The sequence below is a fragment of the Onychomys torridus genome, chromosome 1 (assembly GCF_903995425.1).
Source record: "Onychomys torridus chromosome 1, mOncTor1.1, whole genome shotgun sequence".
Classification (NCBI taxonomy): Eukaryota; Metazoa; Chordata; class Mammalia; order Rodentia; family Cricetidae; genus Onychomys; species Onychomys torridus.
This window is the reverse complement of record NC_050443.1, coordinates 98,247,377-98,266,353: the sequence shown is the minus strand read 5'-3', so window position 1 is coordinate 98,266,353 and position 18,977 is coordinate 98,247,377. Positions and strand designations below refer to the sequence as shown.

Genomic DNA, 18,977 nt, shown 5'->3' with positions numbered 1-18,977 from the left:
TCTCTCCCTTTACTACCCTCTTGTTTACACTTATCAGCCTAGGCTGCCAGAACAAAACCCTGCAGGCAGAGTAGCTCAAACAGTAGAAACTGGTTTTCCGCATCTCGGGAGGCTGGAAGTCCAAACTCTTATCAAGTTTGATTTTCCTGCGAGGTGGGGGCTGGGGGTGCTCTCATTGGCTGATTGACAGCTGCCTTCCTGTTGTTCTCTTTTCTTCCTATGTAAGCACACCCTTGATTATCTTCCTCATTTAAGTCACATGGAATTAAGAGCCCACCCTTATAACCTCAAATAACCTTAACCTCCTCTTTAAAGTACTAGTTCCAAAAACACTCAGGGGATAGGGCTTCTAGACACGAACTTTAGAAATTCATTCCACAATAGGCACCCCACATTTTCTTTCTGCTATCCCCCACCTGCTGCACTCCCCTGATTCTTAGACAGGAATGCTATAAACCCAACCCTGCTGCCTGTAAACATCTGTTAAAAGATTAGATCCATTTAAGTTGGGCTTTGCACTTTAGACCACTGAGAGCCTTTGGTCTACACAGACCTTTGGTCTACTCGTGGAAACTCGTGAAAAGAAACACAGTTTTCTTGTTCCAAGGTCTCCTGGCTTTTATTTTCTAACTGATGGTTTACCTGAATACAGACTATCTCCCAGAGTCTGGGCCTCTGTTTTTGGGGGTCCTCTCTCATACCTTAACACCTATACCCAGAGGTCTTTCACTGGACAAAGATCAGGTCCAGGCTGCTTCCATGGTGCTCCCAAGAGAACTCAGCATGACCACATGCTCAGGTCACCCTGCTAACCAGTGGCCTCCATCAGAGGCTGGTGTCCCCCAGCTGCCCAGGCTGCCGAAGTGCCTGCTTCCTCTTGTCTATGGCATTCAGGACTTTCTTTCTGGGGCCCAGCTGCATGTGGATATTCTGAAGGTCCTCATCAGAGCAAAGCAGCAAAGCTTCTAGGTCCATCTGTTCTCTGATGAACATGGGAAGGAATTCCTCTAGTTGCTGAGACTGCAAGAACACCTCCAGCGGGGTGGCGTCCACCACATCTTCCTCCCATTCTACTTCTTGGTCCCAAGGAAGGTCACCTGCAATACTGTTTGCCTCTCCCTCTTCATCTTCCTCTTCATCAGCCGCTCCTTGTCTTTGGAACAACTCACTGGGTATTTTAAAGCCCGACTCCCTCTTGCTGTTGGAGATGTCCTCAAGGTCCAGTGCTCTGTTCCTTCTAAAAACAATACTCCCTAGCCCCGGACGTTTGAGAATAGACTCGTGTTGTGCGTCCCTGGCTTTCTCTGCTGACAACTGGAGCTTCTCTCTGACGTCCTCTGTAAATGAGTCTTCTTCTTCCTCTCTGAACACTTCCATTACATGCCTCTGCCCGTTCCTGCCCTCCTTCTCCACCTGCTCTGCGGTATCTTTGTTCTTCTTAAATTTTAGCTTAAAGGTATCTTTGATGCCTTTAGACAGTGACCCAAATCCACCAGCAGAAGCCTTGGAAAGCGACGAGCTGGGGAAGGTGCCGCGGGAAGAAGGAAGAGTCCCCGAGTCCTCCTTGCTGTAGGTGCGGGCCATCTTGTTTTGGTGCTTCTCCTGAAGACGCTCGCATTCTTTCATCTGCCTCCTGGCATTCCTCAGAGCCTGCTCCTTCAGTCGGCTGACCTTCTTGGGGTTCGTGGTGTTCTGTATGGTGGCAGCCTTATCCAGGAGAGCAACACATTCTTTTTGCTCCCTGCTGGCAGCAGCGTCCAGTGGAGACTTCAAGTCATTATCTAGGGCAAAGATGTTGGCACCAAAGTTGACCAGGAATGAGATGCAGTGGGTGTGGCCATTGGAGGCTGCATAATGTAGAGGAGTATTTCCCCAGATGTCGCACTTATCAGGATCCCCACTGGAGAAGAAAATATGAAAGATGCATGTGAAATTATTTTTTCACTGAACATGAGGCCTATAAAGAAAAACAAAAACAACCAACAAAATGCATGTTTATTCTGCCTTGACATTGAACCATATGATGGCTGCTGAGTTTAGCTGTGTCAGAGCCAGATACCAGATGGCCAGAAACAGATAGCCATCTCCATGCTAGGCCTTCCTTTTAGAAGCAAAAACCAAACCAAACCAAAACAAAAAAACTTTCCCAAAAAACTTCCTAGCTGTCACTTTCATATCACATTGGCCAGAGTTGGATCACATGACTCAGAGAAAGAAAATATAGTATCATGCCTAATTCTAATTGAGCTCAATTAGAAGTTTCCCTGAGGCCAAGAATAATATCATCTAATGGTATACTCGTGAATGTTTAACAATGGGCTCGTTCGTGGGCAAAACATCAAAGCCCTGCTTTATAGCATGTATGACAGTGTAAGTCTCCCCATCATGAGAATCTTCATGTTGCCACTTCACCTCACTGGATACAGAGATTAGAAGAGACAAGCCATAGTATGCTATTTTATTTCCACCATAACAATCCATGGAAATCTGTAACTTCAGAGCACACGCACAAGAAAAATAGTGAACTAACTATGAAGTGGTGAGTTTCAAGTGCTACATTTTCATAAAATGTGTTCAATTGTAAGTTTATATAATTTCAGTGATTTCTGTGTTTAAAATTGGCTTTCAATTGTCCTGACAACTTAGCAGTATTCTTGGAGGACTCGAGAGAGCCCTCCCATGAGTCAAAAGCAGAAAACAAACAAACAAACAAACAAATCAATCAGAAAAAAAGAGCTTCTGTTACCTGTGAAGCCTTGGAATACAAGTACAGACCCTACTGAAGGAGAGTAAGAAGATGAATTGCAAAAGCCCTCACCACTGCTGGTGGGTGGCTAACGCAGAAGCAGAAAAGATCTACACCCTAGCAGAGGATGCTAAAGTACCATACTGATTCTACTTTGGGGAGTTTTTTGACCCAAACATACCGGCAGTGACAGCAACAGATTACCTGTGGTGTTATTGAAATGCAGAATTTGGAGCCCAACCCAGACTTACTGAATCAGAAACTAGAGCTTGACAAGATCTTCAGGTGATTCACAGGCTCCCTGTGTATCAACACATGTTAATACAAATGTCCCTATGTGGCACAACCAGAATCCTATAATTTGATAACTCAGGCTTGGGTCTCCTCCCTGTAAGCCCCTGGCTACCTCAGTTCTGAACCAATCACCATCCCAGGAGTAAAGTTGTTTTGAATGATGGTAACGGGCAGTACACTTCCATTTTTACTTTTGCAGAACTAAGGGTAGAGCCCAGGGCCTCGTATGTGCCTGCCACGTGTTCTACCGTAAAGCTATATCCCCAGCCCGACAGGTGGCATCCCTTGGATCAGGCCTGTCTCGTATTTAACCATCTGTGTCATAATAAACGTCTTCCGTGAATATAACCCAGCTTGTTCATTTAACCAGCCACAAGTCTTCTATCCTGACTGTTTATTGAGGATAATAAGAATGCCTCTGATAGAGTTTTTGTGTGAATTTAAACACATATGTAACAGAACAGTGCTTGGTAAACTATGCATATATACATTTAACATATATTATTATCATTGCTCTTTTTGCCACACTCATATATTTATCTTTGCTCGTGACCATTTTGGTAAATTTCCACCACTATAACATTCTTTGGGGATTTTTAATATTTAAATATTTTCAAAAATTAAATGCGTTTTCCTGTGTGTATATGTGTGGGCATGAATGTCCCACAATATGCATATGGAGGTCAGAGGGCAACTTAGAGTGGTCAGTTCTCTCCTTTCACCATGTGGGACCCAGGGGTCAATCTCAGGTCACCAGGCTCAGCAGCAAACACCATTCCCCACAGAGCCATCTCCCTAGTCATTTGTTTGTTTTTGAGGTAGCATCTTGCTCTGTACCTCAGACAGGCTGGAACTCACTATGTAGTCCAGTCTTGTCTCAGACTTGTGCTGATCCTCTCTCAGCAGTACCACCATGCTGGCCTAGTTCTTGTAGTTAAGTATTTACAGTGTTATTTTATTTATCAAGTAGTTGTGCTCCATTTACCCAATTAATTTTCCCAAGAGGGAAAAGCCTACATTATGTTTCTCCTTTTATCATCTGTAATTTCTAGCAGAAATCTCAAAATCTGCCCAAAGAGGACATACAAGTTACTGGGTTTCTCAGTGAAGACCAAGATAATACTCACGATCCTAGAAACTGCAGTATGGTTTCTGGCTAGGGCCTAATGAAGCAGAAATGGTGTTACCACGTCCACTTTTCAAATGAAGGCTGAGCTCCAGAATTTCGTGGAATTTATTTAAATGTTGGCTCAATTTTAAAAGGAAACCACAGCGAAATCCAAGTGAAGCCCATGTGTGGGCTATATCCAGCCACAGATCAGCTTCCTGTTTCACACAGAGAACAGCATGGGCAGACGAGAATGGGTGATATCACATGGTATATTTGGGGAACCCAGAGTGTACATCAGTGTGACCAGACAGCATGGAGTTATGGGTAAAGGAATGGGAACAGGAAGGAAAGAAAATGAAATTGAATCTAAGGAAAGCAAATGTTAAATAACCTTGTTCTGTCAGGGAGCCTCTGTTAAGAGCCCTAGCCAGTTAGCCCAATTTAATTATTTTGGATCAAAGGAGACCCCCCTTCCAGCCTTGGCACATTGGAATCTTTGGGGAGCACAGTTCCTAATCCCCAAACACGTGGTTTCACTTTTTATTTACTTAACTGAACACCATATTCAAAGGACCCCTTAAGTACCCTAGACATCAAAGCAGAGCTGGAAAGTAGCCAAGATGTGACTACAGCATAAACAAAAACACACTGATTAAATTTGCCTGAATTATCCCTGGATTGGGTAAACTAAAGAAGAAGTACTGGGCAGTGTGGGTTGTAGTGGGAAGTAACAGGGCGCTAAGAGCCTGAGTTAAATCCATAAACTTCAGGCAGAATGGAGCGAATTTTTCCAACTCAGTGGGTCTTCCCGTGATGCTTTCAAGATACAAGGAGCCTGGGATGGGGCAGAGGTGAATCTTCTTTAGAGAAAATTTCAAATGCAAAATTCCAAATGAAAACTGTCAGGAAGATGATCCTTTGGTTTCCCTAGTGCATCTAAACCCTAAGGACAGTTTTCAATTGATATAAAAATGTATTAATGTCAAGCTTCATGAAGTCTTTCTAAATCTAATCATACTCTCCTCTGCCTCTATCTGTTTGTAAGGAGTCTTTCTATGTAACTAAGGCTGACCTTCAAGGCTGAATCCTCCGACCTCCTACCTTCCTGATTTTTCTGGGATTACAGGCATGTACCACCATGTCTGACTCACATATCTCTGTGTGTGTGTGTGTGTGTGTGTGTGTGTGTGTGTGTGTGTGTGCTCCAACATGTACACATAGAGGGTAGAGGTTAATCTGGTTGTCTTTCTCAATTGCTTCTCCATCTTTATTGTTTTTGAAACAGGGTATTTCACTGAAAGCAGAGCTAACCAACCATCTAGATCAACCAGCAAGCGCCCAAGACGCTCCTCTCCCTGCTTTTCCAGAGCTGGGACTCCAATGCATTTTTTTAAACGAAGCTTTCTGGCTCATAATTCTTAGCAGCACCATGCAGATATCTGCCCAGCCATCTAAAACCAGCACCTTTGTTTGATGGACTAAATCTAATGTCAATATCCTATGGATTCTTTAGGATAGATTCAATCTAGTGTTGGTATTTTTTCCCAAAAGAGAAACTCTTAGAAGCTATTTAAAATAAGCTATATTTTGCCCTTGATTTTTTTAGTAAGCAACCATTTTGATCAATAATTTTTAAATCAGCTTGTTATTGTTGCTAAGTGGGTAATTTGCTTAAATTACAACACTCTAGGCATCTGCTCCACTCCAATTTCTTCTTTTGAAGTTGATTTTAAATATGTGTAAAGCTGTTCTCAGAAAATAATAATTCCATCAAAAATGTTTTTTTTCTACATAAAAAGGAATTATTTGGACTTACGATAAGGAGGGAAATGCCAATTAAAACCATACACTGGCAATGTTTGCCTATCCAACAGGAAATGATTAAAAACTACCAGTTGTTTGGTTTTAGTGGGATCACAAGGAGAGGACCATGCTGGGAAAGCATTATCTGGCTCAGATTTCTTGGCAGGATACACATCAAAAGACCAGGGCACCCCCAGAATCCACTGTTCTACTTTGAAGACTTTATCCCAAGGAAATGTGAGGCCTTGGACAAAGCTGAATGAGCAAGGTTGTTCCTTTCAACTCTACTTGTAACAGCTAACAAGACAAAAAGTTAAGTCTCTGCACTGAATTGAGATGGAATGAAATGCTATGAATGGGCCAAATAATTGAATAAATTATGGAATCAATTTGCCTGCACCAGTAAATGAATGAAAAAAGTATATATGTGTGTGTGCATATATGCACATATGGAATACTATTTTGTCTTAAAGAAAAAGACAATCCTGCATTTGGAAACATGGATTAGCCTGGAGGACATTATGTTCAGTGAAATAAGCTAGGCACAAATATTTCACTTAAATGTGGAATCTAAAAAATATGGGCCTTATAGAAGTCTCTTGAGTAGGCAGCAGTTAGGGGTAGGGGGAAAGTATGGTGATAGAGACTTAAAGATACAAAGTGTCCATTAAGAAGGAAAAGTTCAAGCAATTTACTCTACAATATGGTGATGACATAAAAAAGACAATGCTTTACATACTTGAAAATTGTTAAGAAGATATATTTTAAATATCCTCACCACAAAAATGGTAAGTGTGCAAGTTATCATATAATTAGTATGATCCAGTCATTACATAATCCAAATGTATTTAAAATACCATATTGTATATCATAAATATATGCACAATTTTGGAGACAGTAACTATGAACTCTGGGCTGGCATCAGTCTCACAATCCTCTTGACTCAAGTGCTGGGAATATAGGTGTGCACTATCATCATGTGCGGCTGTGCAATTTTGGATAATTTAAAACAAATAAATAATGATAAAAACAATAGAATATCATGTAGTCATGAAAAGCAGTGGTATGTATATCAACTTTTAAGTGCATATTGTTAACGATATATCATTATTTTAACATTATACACTGTATGATTGACTTTTTAAAGAAAACAAATACACTTGTGCAGGTGTGCAAAAGAAAAATTTGGAAGATCATATTTATCAGTTAATATTTTAGAATGAATGACCTTCAAATTAGAATTATGTAGCAGAGATTGACATATTTATGCACGTAAAATATATATTACATATTCATATGTCTCATAAGTATATATAACATATTACATATGTGTATATTTATATTTTATAGTTAAAGTATCAATTGTTAAAATACTAATTACAAGCATATTTATAACATATATTTATACATTTATGTACATTTATATATATATATATATATATTTTTTTTCAGATTGTTAACTTTAAAAGCATTTTGAAGGCTGTGGAGATGGCTCAGTGGGTAAATTGCTTGCTGCACCAGCCTAAGGCCCTAAGTTCAGATCCCCAGAACTCACATAAGGACGGATACAGAGGCATCTCTAATGCCAGTGTTCCTCTGGCAAGATGGGAGGCTCATGGGCAGCTAGCTTGTGAGTAACAAGAGACCCACTCTCAAACACAGTGGAAAGTGAGGACTGACACACGAGGCTCTGACCTCCACATGTGCACTGTGGCATGCTGGCACCATCACTCACCCTTTACACACACACACACACACACACACACACACACACACACACACACACCCTTTGTAAATCAATGTTATAAACCAATGTTGAAGACCCCATTATAAAAGTGGGGCAGGGTTACAGACACACAGCTTACAAAGGTGGGAATGCAATGGTGGGAACTTTTCATCCTCACTAGGAACCCCCAGTTTTCACCTTGTGGAAGGGGTTCCTTATCAAGGGAGGGATTTGCTTTTTTTTTTTTTTTTTTTCTGGTTTGCATGCCCCTGTTTAGGTCTCTTCTACTGTGAGATGATTCCTCCGCCTTTCTCCCCTCTGGAGGCAGCAGCAGCACTAAGGAGCCATCTTGGAGGTGGAGACTGGGTCTCTAGGTACTGAACTTCTTGCTAACTTGATCTTGAACTTCTGTGCTGCTCTTAGAACTATGAGAAAAAGTTCTAGCCTCTAGAAATTACCTTGCCTGAGGTATTCTGCTATCATAGCAGAAGTGGGCTAAGATGCATGCCAACTGATTTAAAAACTTCAGTTCTGAGAGTTGGACAAAGATTATGAAGAAAAATAATCATCACAACACTGAAAATTAGAAAAAAAAATGTGTATCCAACATAGAGGTAACCTAGGAAGCAAATTTGCTGATTATAATACTAAAGTGTCCCTATAAATTAAATTAAGGAAGTGTGTTAGATATTTTATTGCTATAACAAATAACTGAAGCATTTACTGAAAAGAGAAAAGATTTATATTGACAAGTTTTCAGAAGATGTAGTGTAGACAGTGGGCATGCTTTTTCTGACGTGTCCCTCAATTCAATGAGGTGCCCATATCTACAATCTGTTTAATGAAAACATGGATGTTGAGCCTCTTTCCCTTTATTTGCCCACATCTAATCACCAGCTCTTCTGCATCCAAACTGCCACTGGAATCTCCCTATGTCTACCCATACCCATTATCACCATGTGAGTTCAGTTCACCTTGAATGTCCTTAAACATTCTCTGTAACCATTGTGTAACCACTGGAACAATATTTATAAGCATAAATCTATCTGAAGGCTTCCTTTGTAAATACAGGGTGTGGTTTCCTGGCACTCAGGATGAGGTTCAAGTCCTTAACAGAACTTTCAAGGCTCCTATTGTCTGGTTTTATTACTTAGGCTTGTCCTGTCGCTGTGCAGGTCATGTCTTCCATCCTTGGAGTGCACAGTGCTCTGTCTTAGAGAAAGAGGCTTTCTTCAGCCCTTGGTCATCTCCTTGTCTTTCTAATACAAGCTTCACTTCCCCCTCTCTAGAGCAGGCTGTGTTATGTCTACCATAAGCCACCTCTTCGTCTTTCTCTCTCAACGACAGAAACCAGGACATTCTGTTGATCAGCATCCTCTCAACAGCACCACAAATGAAGGGGAAGAAGAATCAGAGGAGGAGGGAGAAAGAGGAAGAGGGGAAAGGGGAGGAGGGAGGGAGGACTGTCACCTACCAGATGCTAACTGTATGGAATGCATTCACTTGGCTCCCTTACTCCTCCCCTCTCTTCCCCTTGCTCTTCCTCACTCCCTCCCTCCAATTTCTCTCTTGCTCCATCTCTCCCTTTCTTGAGGCACTGTTAGCCCTCTGATGATGGGCAGGACAAGCAGAATAAAAGAGTTAGCTGTGTCTGTCTGTCTGTCTCTCTCTCCCTTTCCCCTCCTCCCTCTGTGTGTGTGTCTCTGTCTGTCTCTCCCAACACCCCCATGTGTCTGTCTGTCTGTGTTTCTCTCTCTCTCTCCCTCTCCTAGCTGACCCGTGTGTGTGTGTGTGTGTGTGTGTGTGTGTGTGTGTGTGTGTTGCCCAAAATTAAATTTAAAGTAAAGATGGACTGGAGATCCCTTTTACAGCTTGTAAAGCCAAAAATTGTCATTCAAGAATCAGGGACTTACACCAAAACTGAGGGTTCATAAAAGGTGGATTTCAATGACACGATTGAAAAAGTCAGATAAAAACATGTCCTAACCAAGGAGGATGACTGAACTGAGTGGAATGGTGACCTCTTTTTAAAGAGCCAACCGTTTAAATCCTTGGAAATGATTTTCAATGTATACAATTACAATACCCACTCACACCTCTGGCTGAGTGACCCCCAGGTGGCTGTTCTTACAGGGAAAGAAACCATATCTACCTTACTCTTGTCTTTCTCTAAAAGCCAACTACTTAGAGAGCCTAGAAAGAGGCAAAAATGTCTACTCGGACTCCCCCGCCTCTTGCTGCTGCTGCTGTGGAGGACCCCAGGCTGCCCTGACAGAAATCACTTACCCTCTGCTGCAGATTATCTCCAGGGCCTCCAGGTTGCCGTGGTAGGCTGCCAGGAGAGTGGGTGTCATGCCATCGTCATCTGAGAGATTCAGATCACGCTTGGTGGCTTCCTTCAGAAGTTCCAGGTAGCTGTCACTTGCTGCTTGGTGATAGCGGGTCGACATTTTTTTCTGCCGACCAGGACTTGGCCAGGTGTCTTTGTGTGGGGAGTGCTGGTGGTGCAGCCTTCCAACAGGGCTGGTTAATCAGTGACAGGGACCATCACCCCAGGACAAAGCTCAATCCAGCCTCTCTCCCTGGAGGGCAGCCAGGAAGGCCTGCAGCCCTGGACTTGGACCTCTCCTTTCAGAACCAGTCCTGACAGTGAACACATCATGTCTGTCATGAGGGTGGTGAAGCACATTTAATCTCTAGCGTCCACTAACAAGTGTCAGATGTGATACTGGTCACCCAGGCACAGAATGTAGAAAATACTCTCAAGAAACTCAGAACTGTTTAAGTTCACTGGTGTGGGAGGATGGGATGTTTCCGTAGATTTTTACAGGTATAATTTATATAACTTGAAACTTAGCCATTTGAAGTATAAATAGAATGATTTTAGTAAATTTACAGTTGTAAAACCTTTACCATAGTGTGAAGAGAGGCTAACTGACAGGCCAGAAAACAAACAGGTCACCATCTGGGAAATGCCACCATCCAAGCCTGGTCTAAAAAATGCCACGAAAAGGAAACAGAGCACTTTCTAGCTTCAGAATGATGTAACCGAGTGCAACCAATCTAAACCAAGTACAACCTTGACCAGAGGCTGCACCATGTGAACCCAGAGGGCCCTTGGGAATAAAATATCAACCAATCAGGACATCCCTCATTTGCATGGTGGAGATTGCTGTGGGTCACCCTAGCCACACAGGACAGCTTCAACATATCCCACTCCCATGCATCACTGTTTCATGTAGGTGATCTTTCTGTTGATGCTGCGATTGTCTGTTGAGTACTTGCAGCACAGTTAATGAATTCATTTTTTCCTAGTCTTGTAAACTCAAATACTGGCCAATGGCCCTCTTACAGCTCAGTTTTGCAGCATTTTCTCCACACATGCCTTGTGAGCCTATAATCTGGAAATTCATATCAACTCAGACTCTCACATCCTAAATAAACAAATGTAAAAACAAAACTATCAAAAGATATTCTTTGTGTTTATTAGCAATGAATTCCTACTCTAAACCTTAGGAAACCATGAATTGATTTTCTCTCTATATAGCTGCATTTGTGAGCATTTCATATCAATGGAATCCTGGGATAAATAGTTATTGGGGGGGGGCTTTATTTAAAAGGAATATGTTTTGAAGTTCATTCTTTTTATTGTTGAATATTATTTCTCTATATTAGCATTTCAAATATTTATCCATTTAATACATGCATGCACACACTTTCTCTCTCTCTCTCTCTCTCTCTCTCTCTCTCTCTCTCTCTCACACACACACACACACACACACACACACACACACACACGGAGAGAGGGAGGAAGAGAGAGAGAGAGAGAGAGAGACAGAGACAGAGAGAGAGACAGAGAGAGAGAGAGAGAGAGAGAGAGACAGAGAGAGAGAGAGAGAGAGAGAGAGAGAGAGAGAGAGAGAGAGATTGCCATTTTCTAAAGTGACTGGACCATTTCACATTGCAGGAGGGTATTACACATGAGGGTTCCAATTTCTCCACATCCTTGCCAGCTCTCACTATAACCTGTTTTTTCTGTGGCCATCTTAGTGGGTGTGAAATGACATTATTATGGCTTTAATTTGCATTTTCCTAATGAGCACCTTTCAAGTGCCTTTTAGCCATTCTTATATCTGGTATTCAAACCTTCTCCCCATGTTTTCACTCTGTCATTCTATTATCAATGGATTGTGAGAATTCTTTATATATTCTGTAAGTAAGTTCTCTGCTAACTCTTTGGAACAGAATGAAAGGCGAAACAGATCAAAATTTACAAGATGGTAGTTGGAGCAGAGTTTAGGAGAACATTTGTGGGGTTTATAACACCTAAATTGCAAATTTTTCTGTAACCAACCTAAAATTAAATGACTCAAATTCCTCAGTTACAAGACTCAACCATGTTTTATATTAATAGACAAAGCTAAGACATGAAATTGTCAAAAGACTGAAAGGAAAAATTATGTCAAACAAATACCAATAAAAATGCTATAGATAAACTTGTATCAAAAAACAAAGCCAACAAGTTTGTACAGATACCAAGAGGTGATACTAAATAGGGAAAGAAAATTAATTTAAAATAATAATTTGGAGCTTTTATATACCTAATGTGATGTTTTCAACAAGGCATCCCTCATAACCTCACAAGTCTCAGGCATTAGAATACTTGGGCCCCAGTGGTGGCTGTTTGGGGATCATTAGAAGGTGTGGCCTTGTTGAAGACAGTATGTCACTGGGAGTGGGTTTTGAGATTTCAAAAGACTCATGCCATTTCAAGTTAGATGCTTGTTTGTGGTTCAAGATGTGAACTCTCAGCTACTGCTCAGTCTCATGGACTGAGAAACTGTAAGGCCAGAATAAACTCTTTCTTCTATAAATTGTCTTGGTGATGGTGTTTTGTCACAGAAATAGAAAAGGAACTAAGACACTCAATAACAAAGACCGTGGACTTGGGTCAGCAGGTAGAGGCTCTTGCTGCCAAGCCTGAAAACCTGATCCCTAGGACCCACAGGATGGAGAGCACCAGCTCCTATACGTTGTTCTCTGACACACACACACACACACACACACACACACACACACACACACACCATGGCACATGCACACCCATACACAAAGAAACATGCAGGTGGCCATGTCAGAGGAACAGCAAGTGACAATTGAAGTTCAAGGTGTCAGCCCACCAGGAGGAAATTCTCATGGGTGAATCTTGGATGGGCAAGACCCTAGACCACAGACTGGAATGTCTTTTGCTTCTGCTGTGCCTTTACGTGTTTGCTGCTGCCATCTTTCTCTGGTATCTGGCATGGTATGAATAGGTGTAGGGAGATTCCCACTGCCTGTAATGTAGTGTGTTTATCTCATGGAAGCATCTCATTCTACTGGATACTTGCACCTGTGGATTATTATGAAGATGATACCTTTCTAAGCTGTGCTGTCTAACTAATAATAATAATGTTAGTTTATGCAGAGTTTTGATGAATAAAATTAAGTACAAGGAAGTGCCACACAGCTAGAACACATGAGTTTCTATTGAGGAGCCCTATAGACTGTGGCTTAGGTTAATGATTAGAAAAGCAATTGAGACCAGTAGCTCAGATTTAATTCCTTTAATTTTAATGTCAGGAGATGTGTTCACTGGTTTCTGTGTGCACAGCTGAAACAAAGCTTTGAAAATAACTTAAAGTTAGACTAAGACGTTTTCATCAAATAGCTTTGAAGTGAAAAACTCAAGAAGATAATCTAAAGTTTTAGAAAAGCACATAGTTGAATGAGGAACTCGTTAAGGTCAGGGAATAAGAACAAAGCAGTCCAATTATTATTAGCTGACAAGCCTTTCTTGCTAGGATTGGTTGATGACCAAAGGTGATAATTAATTCCTTGTGTCCATTCCTGCCCTCAATCTTCGGATATAAGAAACTATTGATGATTGGGTATGTACCCTAAAGGTTTAAAATAGAGCTGATTGATTCTTTTTCATATATAAAAGTTTAGGTTTGTGATTCCTTATAAGATTATCTTTCAAGATAAGTAATAAAGCAATTGGCTCTTTCTTTATAATTGCAAAATTCAGCCTGTCAGTAAAAGACCTGACTGAGAAGAATATCTTGCTTGCCTATATGATTAATCTACAACAAGTTTGTAGCAGGAATCCTAAATGGTCTTATTAATAAAATCAAACCCAAGGCCAGTTATTGGGGTGAACACTGGAAGATCAGAGAAGCAGAATAAGCCACAGCTTCCTCACCTCACCAGCTCCTCAGCTGATCCTGTTTCCTCAGACTGGAAGCCTCTGTGTCCTCATCCAAGTGGATCTCAGCTGAACTGCTGCTCCAAAGCCTAAAAGCTTAACCAGCCAAATGCTTCTAGTTTCTGGTCCTCAAGCCTTATATACCTTTCTGTTTTCTACCATCACTCCCTGGGATTAAAGGTGTGAGTTACCATGCTTGGCTGTATCCTTGAACCGATGGATTTCTGCCTCTGGAATGCTAGGATTAAAGGTGTGTGCTGCCACTGCCTATCCTCTATATTTAATATTGTGGCTGTTCTGTCTCTGACCCCAGGTAAGTTTATTAGGGTGCTCAATATTTCAGGGAACACAATACCACCACATTCAAGTTGCTTGAATATAAATGTATGTGGGTTCTTGGGATAATTTGTTTTTTACCTGTAATACATAAAATGTTTAATCATGTAAGGGAGATGGAAAACATGTTTTTGCCTGAATTCATTATAATCATTCACTTGAAAATAGAATGTAACCACATAGTAATTCCTATGTTGCTTGAAAAACTTTATTGGGGTAGATAAGCTGTAGGGGAAAAAAAGTATACAGTAGAAAGATCATAGAAGAAAATAGAATAAAGAAGAAAACCATCAAGAGAGAGTATAAGTGTCTTTTTCCCTAACCCCTTCAGATAAAAAAGTCTAATACGTTTTTGTCTTTTCGAGACAGGGTTTTTCTGTGTAACAGTCCTAGCTGCCCTGGAACTCACTTCATTGTAGACCAGGCTGGCCTTGAACTCACTGAGATCGGCCTGTGTCTGCCTCCTAACTGCTGGGATTAGAGAGGGAAGAGTGATTATAAGAGCGGAGGTGCCTGGCGGGGGGGGGGTGGGGGGTTGTCAAGATCATGATGGGGAAATCTACAGAGACAACTGAACCAAGCTCACAGGAACTCAGGAACTTTAGACTGGCAGCTGTGGAACCTGCATGGGACCAGACTAGGACCTCTGCATTTGGGAGACAGTTGTGTAGCTTAGTCTATTTGAGGGGCCCCTGTCAGTAGGATCAGGATCTATCCCTGGAGCATGAGCTGGCTTTCTGGAGCCCATTCCCTATTGTGGGATGCCTTGCTCAGACCTGATGCAGGGAAGAGGGGCTTGGTCCTGCCTCAAGTGAATGTACCTGGCTTTGCTGACTCCCATAGGAGGCTTTACCCTTTTGGAGGAGGGGATGGGGGTGAGTAGGGATGTGAAGAGCAGGAGGAGGGACAAGAGAGGGATCTGTGGTTGGTATATAAAATGAATTAAAAAAAATAGAAAACAAAAAGTCTAGTGTGCTGGACTCTGGATTTCCCTTTGAGGCCTGTGCTACTGGAGGCTGGCTCCCCAGGCAGTAAGAGAAACAAAGAAACAAATGTAATATATCTACCTAGTAACACAGCTTCCAGATAGAAGGTGTTATTAAGCAAGATTTAAAGAAAAAACTAATATACTCTAATACAGCAATAAATATTAGTGGCGATATAAAAGATTTTAATGCAATTGCCAAGCTTTATCAAATAATTACATATAGGGTCATATACCCAATAAAATGCCTTTAAATTTTATAATATTTATAAAATAAAAATTGATCAAACAAAAACTTTTATAAATACACACTCTCTGAAGACACACTTAGCAGTCTAGGCACATATATTTCCTTGTATATTTTTATACATTTTCATTTTAAAATGTACTATTTATCATTTCCCCCATTTAACACACTGAAGTATTTTTTCACATTGTTGAAAAAAAATAGTTTTCATGAAACTGATGTGAAGATGGTCTTTTTTTTTAAATCAATAATAATTGTGCATTCTACTTAACTCTTTTTGTTCCAGCCTTTATTTGAAGAGAATTTATTTGTTGCCCTACTCTGCAAGAGTGCACAACTTCTGTCTACAAGTTCTTCACAGTAATAAGTGCTCCGATGGTCACTAGAGTGTCTTCCCTTTTCCCATTTCTTTGTGAACAGCAAGCTACCTGAAGGGTAGGTAGCACTATTCAGCTCTAAGAAACAAGCTTTGTTTTAAGGAGAGAGAGAGACAGAGAGAGAGAGAGAGAGAGAGACAGAGAGACAGAGACAGAGACAGAGACAGAGACACAGAGACAGAGAGAGAGACACAGAGAGAGACACAGAGAGAGAACATTTTAGGAGAAAAGGAGAAAGAAAAGGTCAGATTGCTTTTCAATTCAGTTTCATATGAGCCTCTGTAATTTAGACACAACTGTGTCATTAGTGCAGTGTAGCATAGAAAACAAAACAGAGAAAAATCTCAAAAACGAATTATTTATGATGCAATCTTAAGTGTCAATCTTCTAAGACTTGGCTGTCAGAAGATGATGCCGATGATAACAAAGAAAATAAGAGGATGCAGATGAGGATGCAGGCAGAGGATGAAGAGGACACAGTGAGGGCTAGTGAGATGGTTCCATGGGTAAAGGCGCTTGCTCCCAAACCTGATAACCTGGGTTCAATCCCCAGGACCCACGTGGTGGAAGGAAAGATCTGATTACCTCCAGTTGTTCTCTGACCTCCACAAATATGACAGGACATGTGCGTGTACACATACACAATAAATAATTATTATCAAAGGAAGAAGAGGAGGAGGGAGAAGAGGAGGAGGGAGAGAAGGAAGAAAGAGAGGATGAAGAGTGAAAACAGGAGGAGAAAGTAATTATCGAGGAGAAAGCTGAAAAGCTGAAGAGAAGTAGGAGAGATGCTTGGCTTCAGACACTCTTAGGATTTGAACTTAAACTCACTTGTAAATGGTAAATGCCAGGGTCCAGCCTCAGCTTTGGTTCAGGTCCTGAGGTGGGGAAGGAATGTTGCCACAAGGAAAACTTCTGACCACAAACTGGATTACACTCAAGTGCTCCCAAATAGCTCGAGCTGTCTTTATTTATACTTGAACAGAATTTTTCTTACCAGGGTTATATGAGCAGCTTTATTATTGGCTTCTATTTTTGACTTTAAGAAATACAACACAACTTAAGGAATACATCGTGAACATTATGAAAGCCCCCATTGTTCCCCTTTATGCTTCCCCAAATACACCTTCCCACCCCCTGCATAACCTTATTCTAGACATAGAGTTCAGCATTTCTGCAGGCTTAACTAAATATCGAGACAGACACATCCTGCTCTTGCACACTTATGTCAGCCAGCAGATACTTGTGGTTACCAAGTTAAAAAAAATAATAGACATGGGCACAATGCTTTAAGGACAATATTCAAACCCAGACAATTCTTTTGTGTCTGCAAGATATGCTTTTATACAGTTCCTTTTTCTACAAAAGAGTCCCCTGTCTCAGTCTTTTTGTAAAAGGCGGGCCTTCATAAAGCACTCTTTTCCTATCTCACTACACCATATTTCTTCTACCAATAAAAGCTCCTATGCATGGTAAAGATGGATCTATCAATTCCACATTTTGCACTGTACTTTTTCCTCTTGGAGTGAGCACACCAGATCCTATCAATGATTCCATGCTTGGCGTCCAGGGAACTTACTCTCCACAGTTGGCACTGTGTATTCCTAGAGCTTTTTTCCTATTCTATATATGCATGCCTTACTCTCCTTTCCAAAACTATGAGACATGGTTAATGTTTTATAAGTGTTGTTTTCTCATATGTACCTAACTATCTCTATTGAATCAGGAAAGTTCTCAGCATTGGGAGTTGTAATTAGTAATTCCAGATAAGAGATTTGAGAAACATCAGCCTCCTGTTAAATCTTAGGGGGAAATGTTCAAGGAAGAGCAGAATTTGTAGGGAAACTTACCACTATTGCATGTGTGACTGATAAAGTTAAGCTAAAAACTGCCCAAAGAATCATCAATATAATGAGAGAGAAAAGATCCTCAAGCTGCACAAATTTTGCAAATTCCTACACTGTCCCATGGACTACTGGTCCTAGCTAAGTGAGAGTCCATTTCCACAGGTGCCTTGCCCTGAGGAAACCCGCTGGATAGGTGGTCATATGCTGATCCAAGACAAGGCTGCACACTTCCCAACAGTAGAACATCTGAACTCATGTTTTAAATGACCAAGATCCTGGTACTCTCTGACATTTCCTTGGGCAAACGTCCTTGTAAGATTGGGTGGGGATGAAAAAGAAACAGAAACACATCCTGCCGAAGGTGAAGCTACTTCTCACTCCCTCTCCTCCAGGTGAGGCTGAGAAGGAAGATTGAACTCAGAACTAGAAGAGTTGTGGCTTTAAGATCTATGGTGAGGTAGCCATCTGAGTCTCCATTTCCTTGTACATGAAATTGGAAGATGTCACTAATAATTATACCACCAGCAAACAACTTTACAGTAGTAAGGACAGAAAGAGAATGAACAATCCCTTACAAAATATAAAGTATGGTTTTACATATTATGAGTAGACAGAAAGACGAGAACTATAGTCTAGAGATTGGTGCATTTTCTTATTCCCTGGAGGAAATAAAATGAATGGGAAATAGAAAATTTTGTAGGGAAATTAAGTGTGCAGAAGTTAATTAAAAAACAAAACAAAGCAAAAACATAGACTTCCATATCATGCAGACATCACTCCTGAGGAGCATTTGCAACAGTGAGCAACTATGGATTCTGGGCACATTTGACTGCCCTGATCTTGTGGAAATACAACATCTTTCCTCCCCAACAGTGCGTCACAGGGCTCTGGGAAAGCTGGAGAAGAATATTTCCTATCCACACAGTAGAGAGAGTTGAGCATTACACATGAGTGGCAGTGACCTCTGTCACAGCCCTCTTTTTTCCCATTGGAGCCACACCCTGTCATGCCTCTTTATGAAGGTGTGACACAGCTCACCTCAGGAAGTGTCCTGCCTGCCAGTGTCTTGTGCCCCCTTTGCTGTCACTGCCCTGTGTCTCTGTCACACTCTTGGAAGGTGGCCTGTTATCCAGAATCCCCACCACTGAGTTATTTTATTTGAAAGACTTTCTACCCAGACACCGTTTCATTTTGCCAACAACCAGAAGAAACACGGTTAAGAGACTCCCTGCCAGGTAACACCTGAAGATGTTCTTCC

General features: G+C 41.2%; 1 protein-coding gene across 1 annotated transcript; it reads right to left on the bottom strand.

The window, feature by feature from the left end:
- Positions 1 to 825: 825 nt before the first annotated feature.
- Anks4b (ankyrin repeat and sterile alpha motif domain containing 4B) lies at positions 826 to 10,130 on the bottom strand. Its single transcript, XM_036184306.1, has 2 exons — positions 9,967 to 10,130; positions 826 to 1,900 (listed from the first exon to the last, which is right to left on the bottom strand). The coding sequence occupies exons 1-2, from the start codon at positions 10,128 to 10,130 to the stop codon at positions 826 to 828; spliced, it is 1,239 nt and encodes a 412-aa protein (XP_036040199.1).
- Between the last annotated feature and the right edge of the window lie 8,847 nt (positions 10,131 to 18,977).

Coding starts and splice junctions, on each gene's coding strand:
- Anks4b (XM_036184306.1), bottom strand. CDS start 10,130: ATGTCGACCCGCTATCACCAAGCAGCAAGTGACAGCTACCTGGAACTT. Junction 1,901..9,966: donor GAGATAATCTGCAGCAGAGG/GTAAGTGATTTC, acceptor TTTCTTCTCCAG/TGGGGATCCTGATAAGTGCG.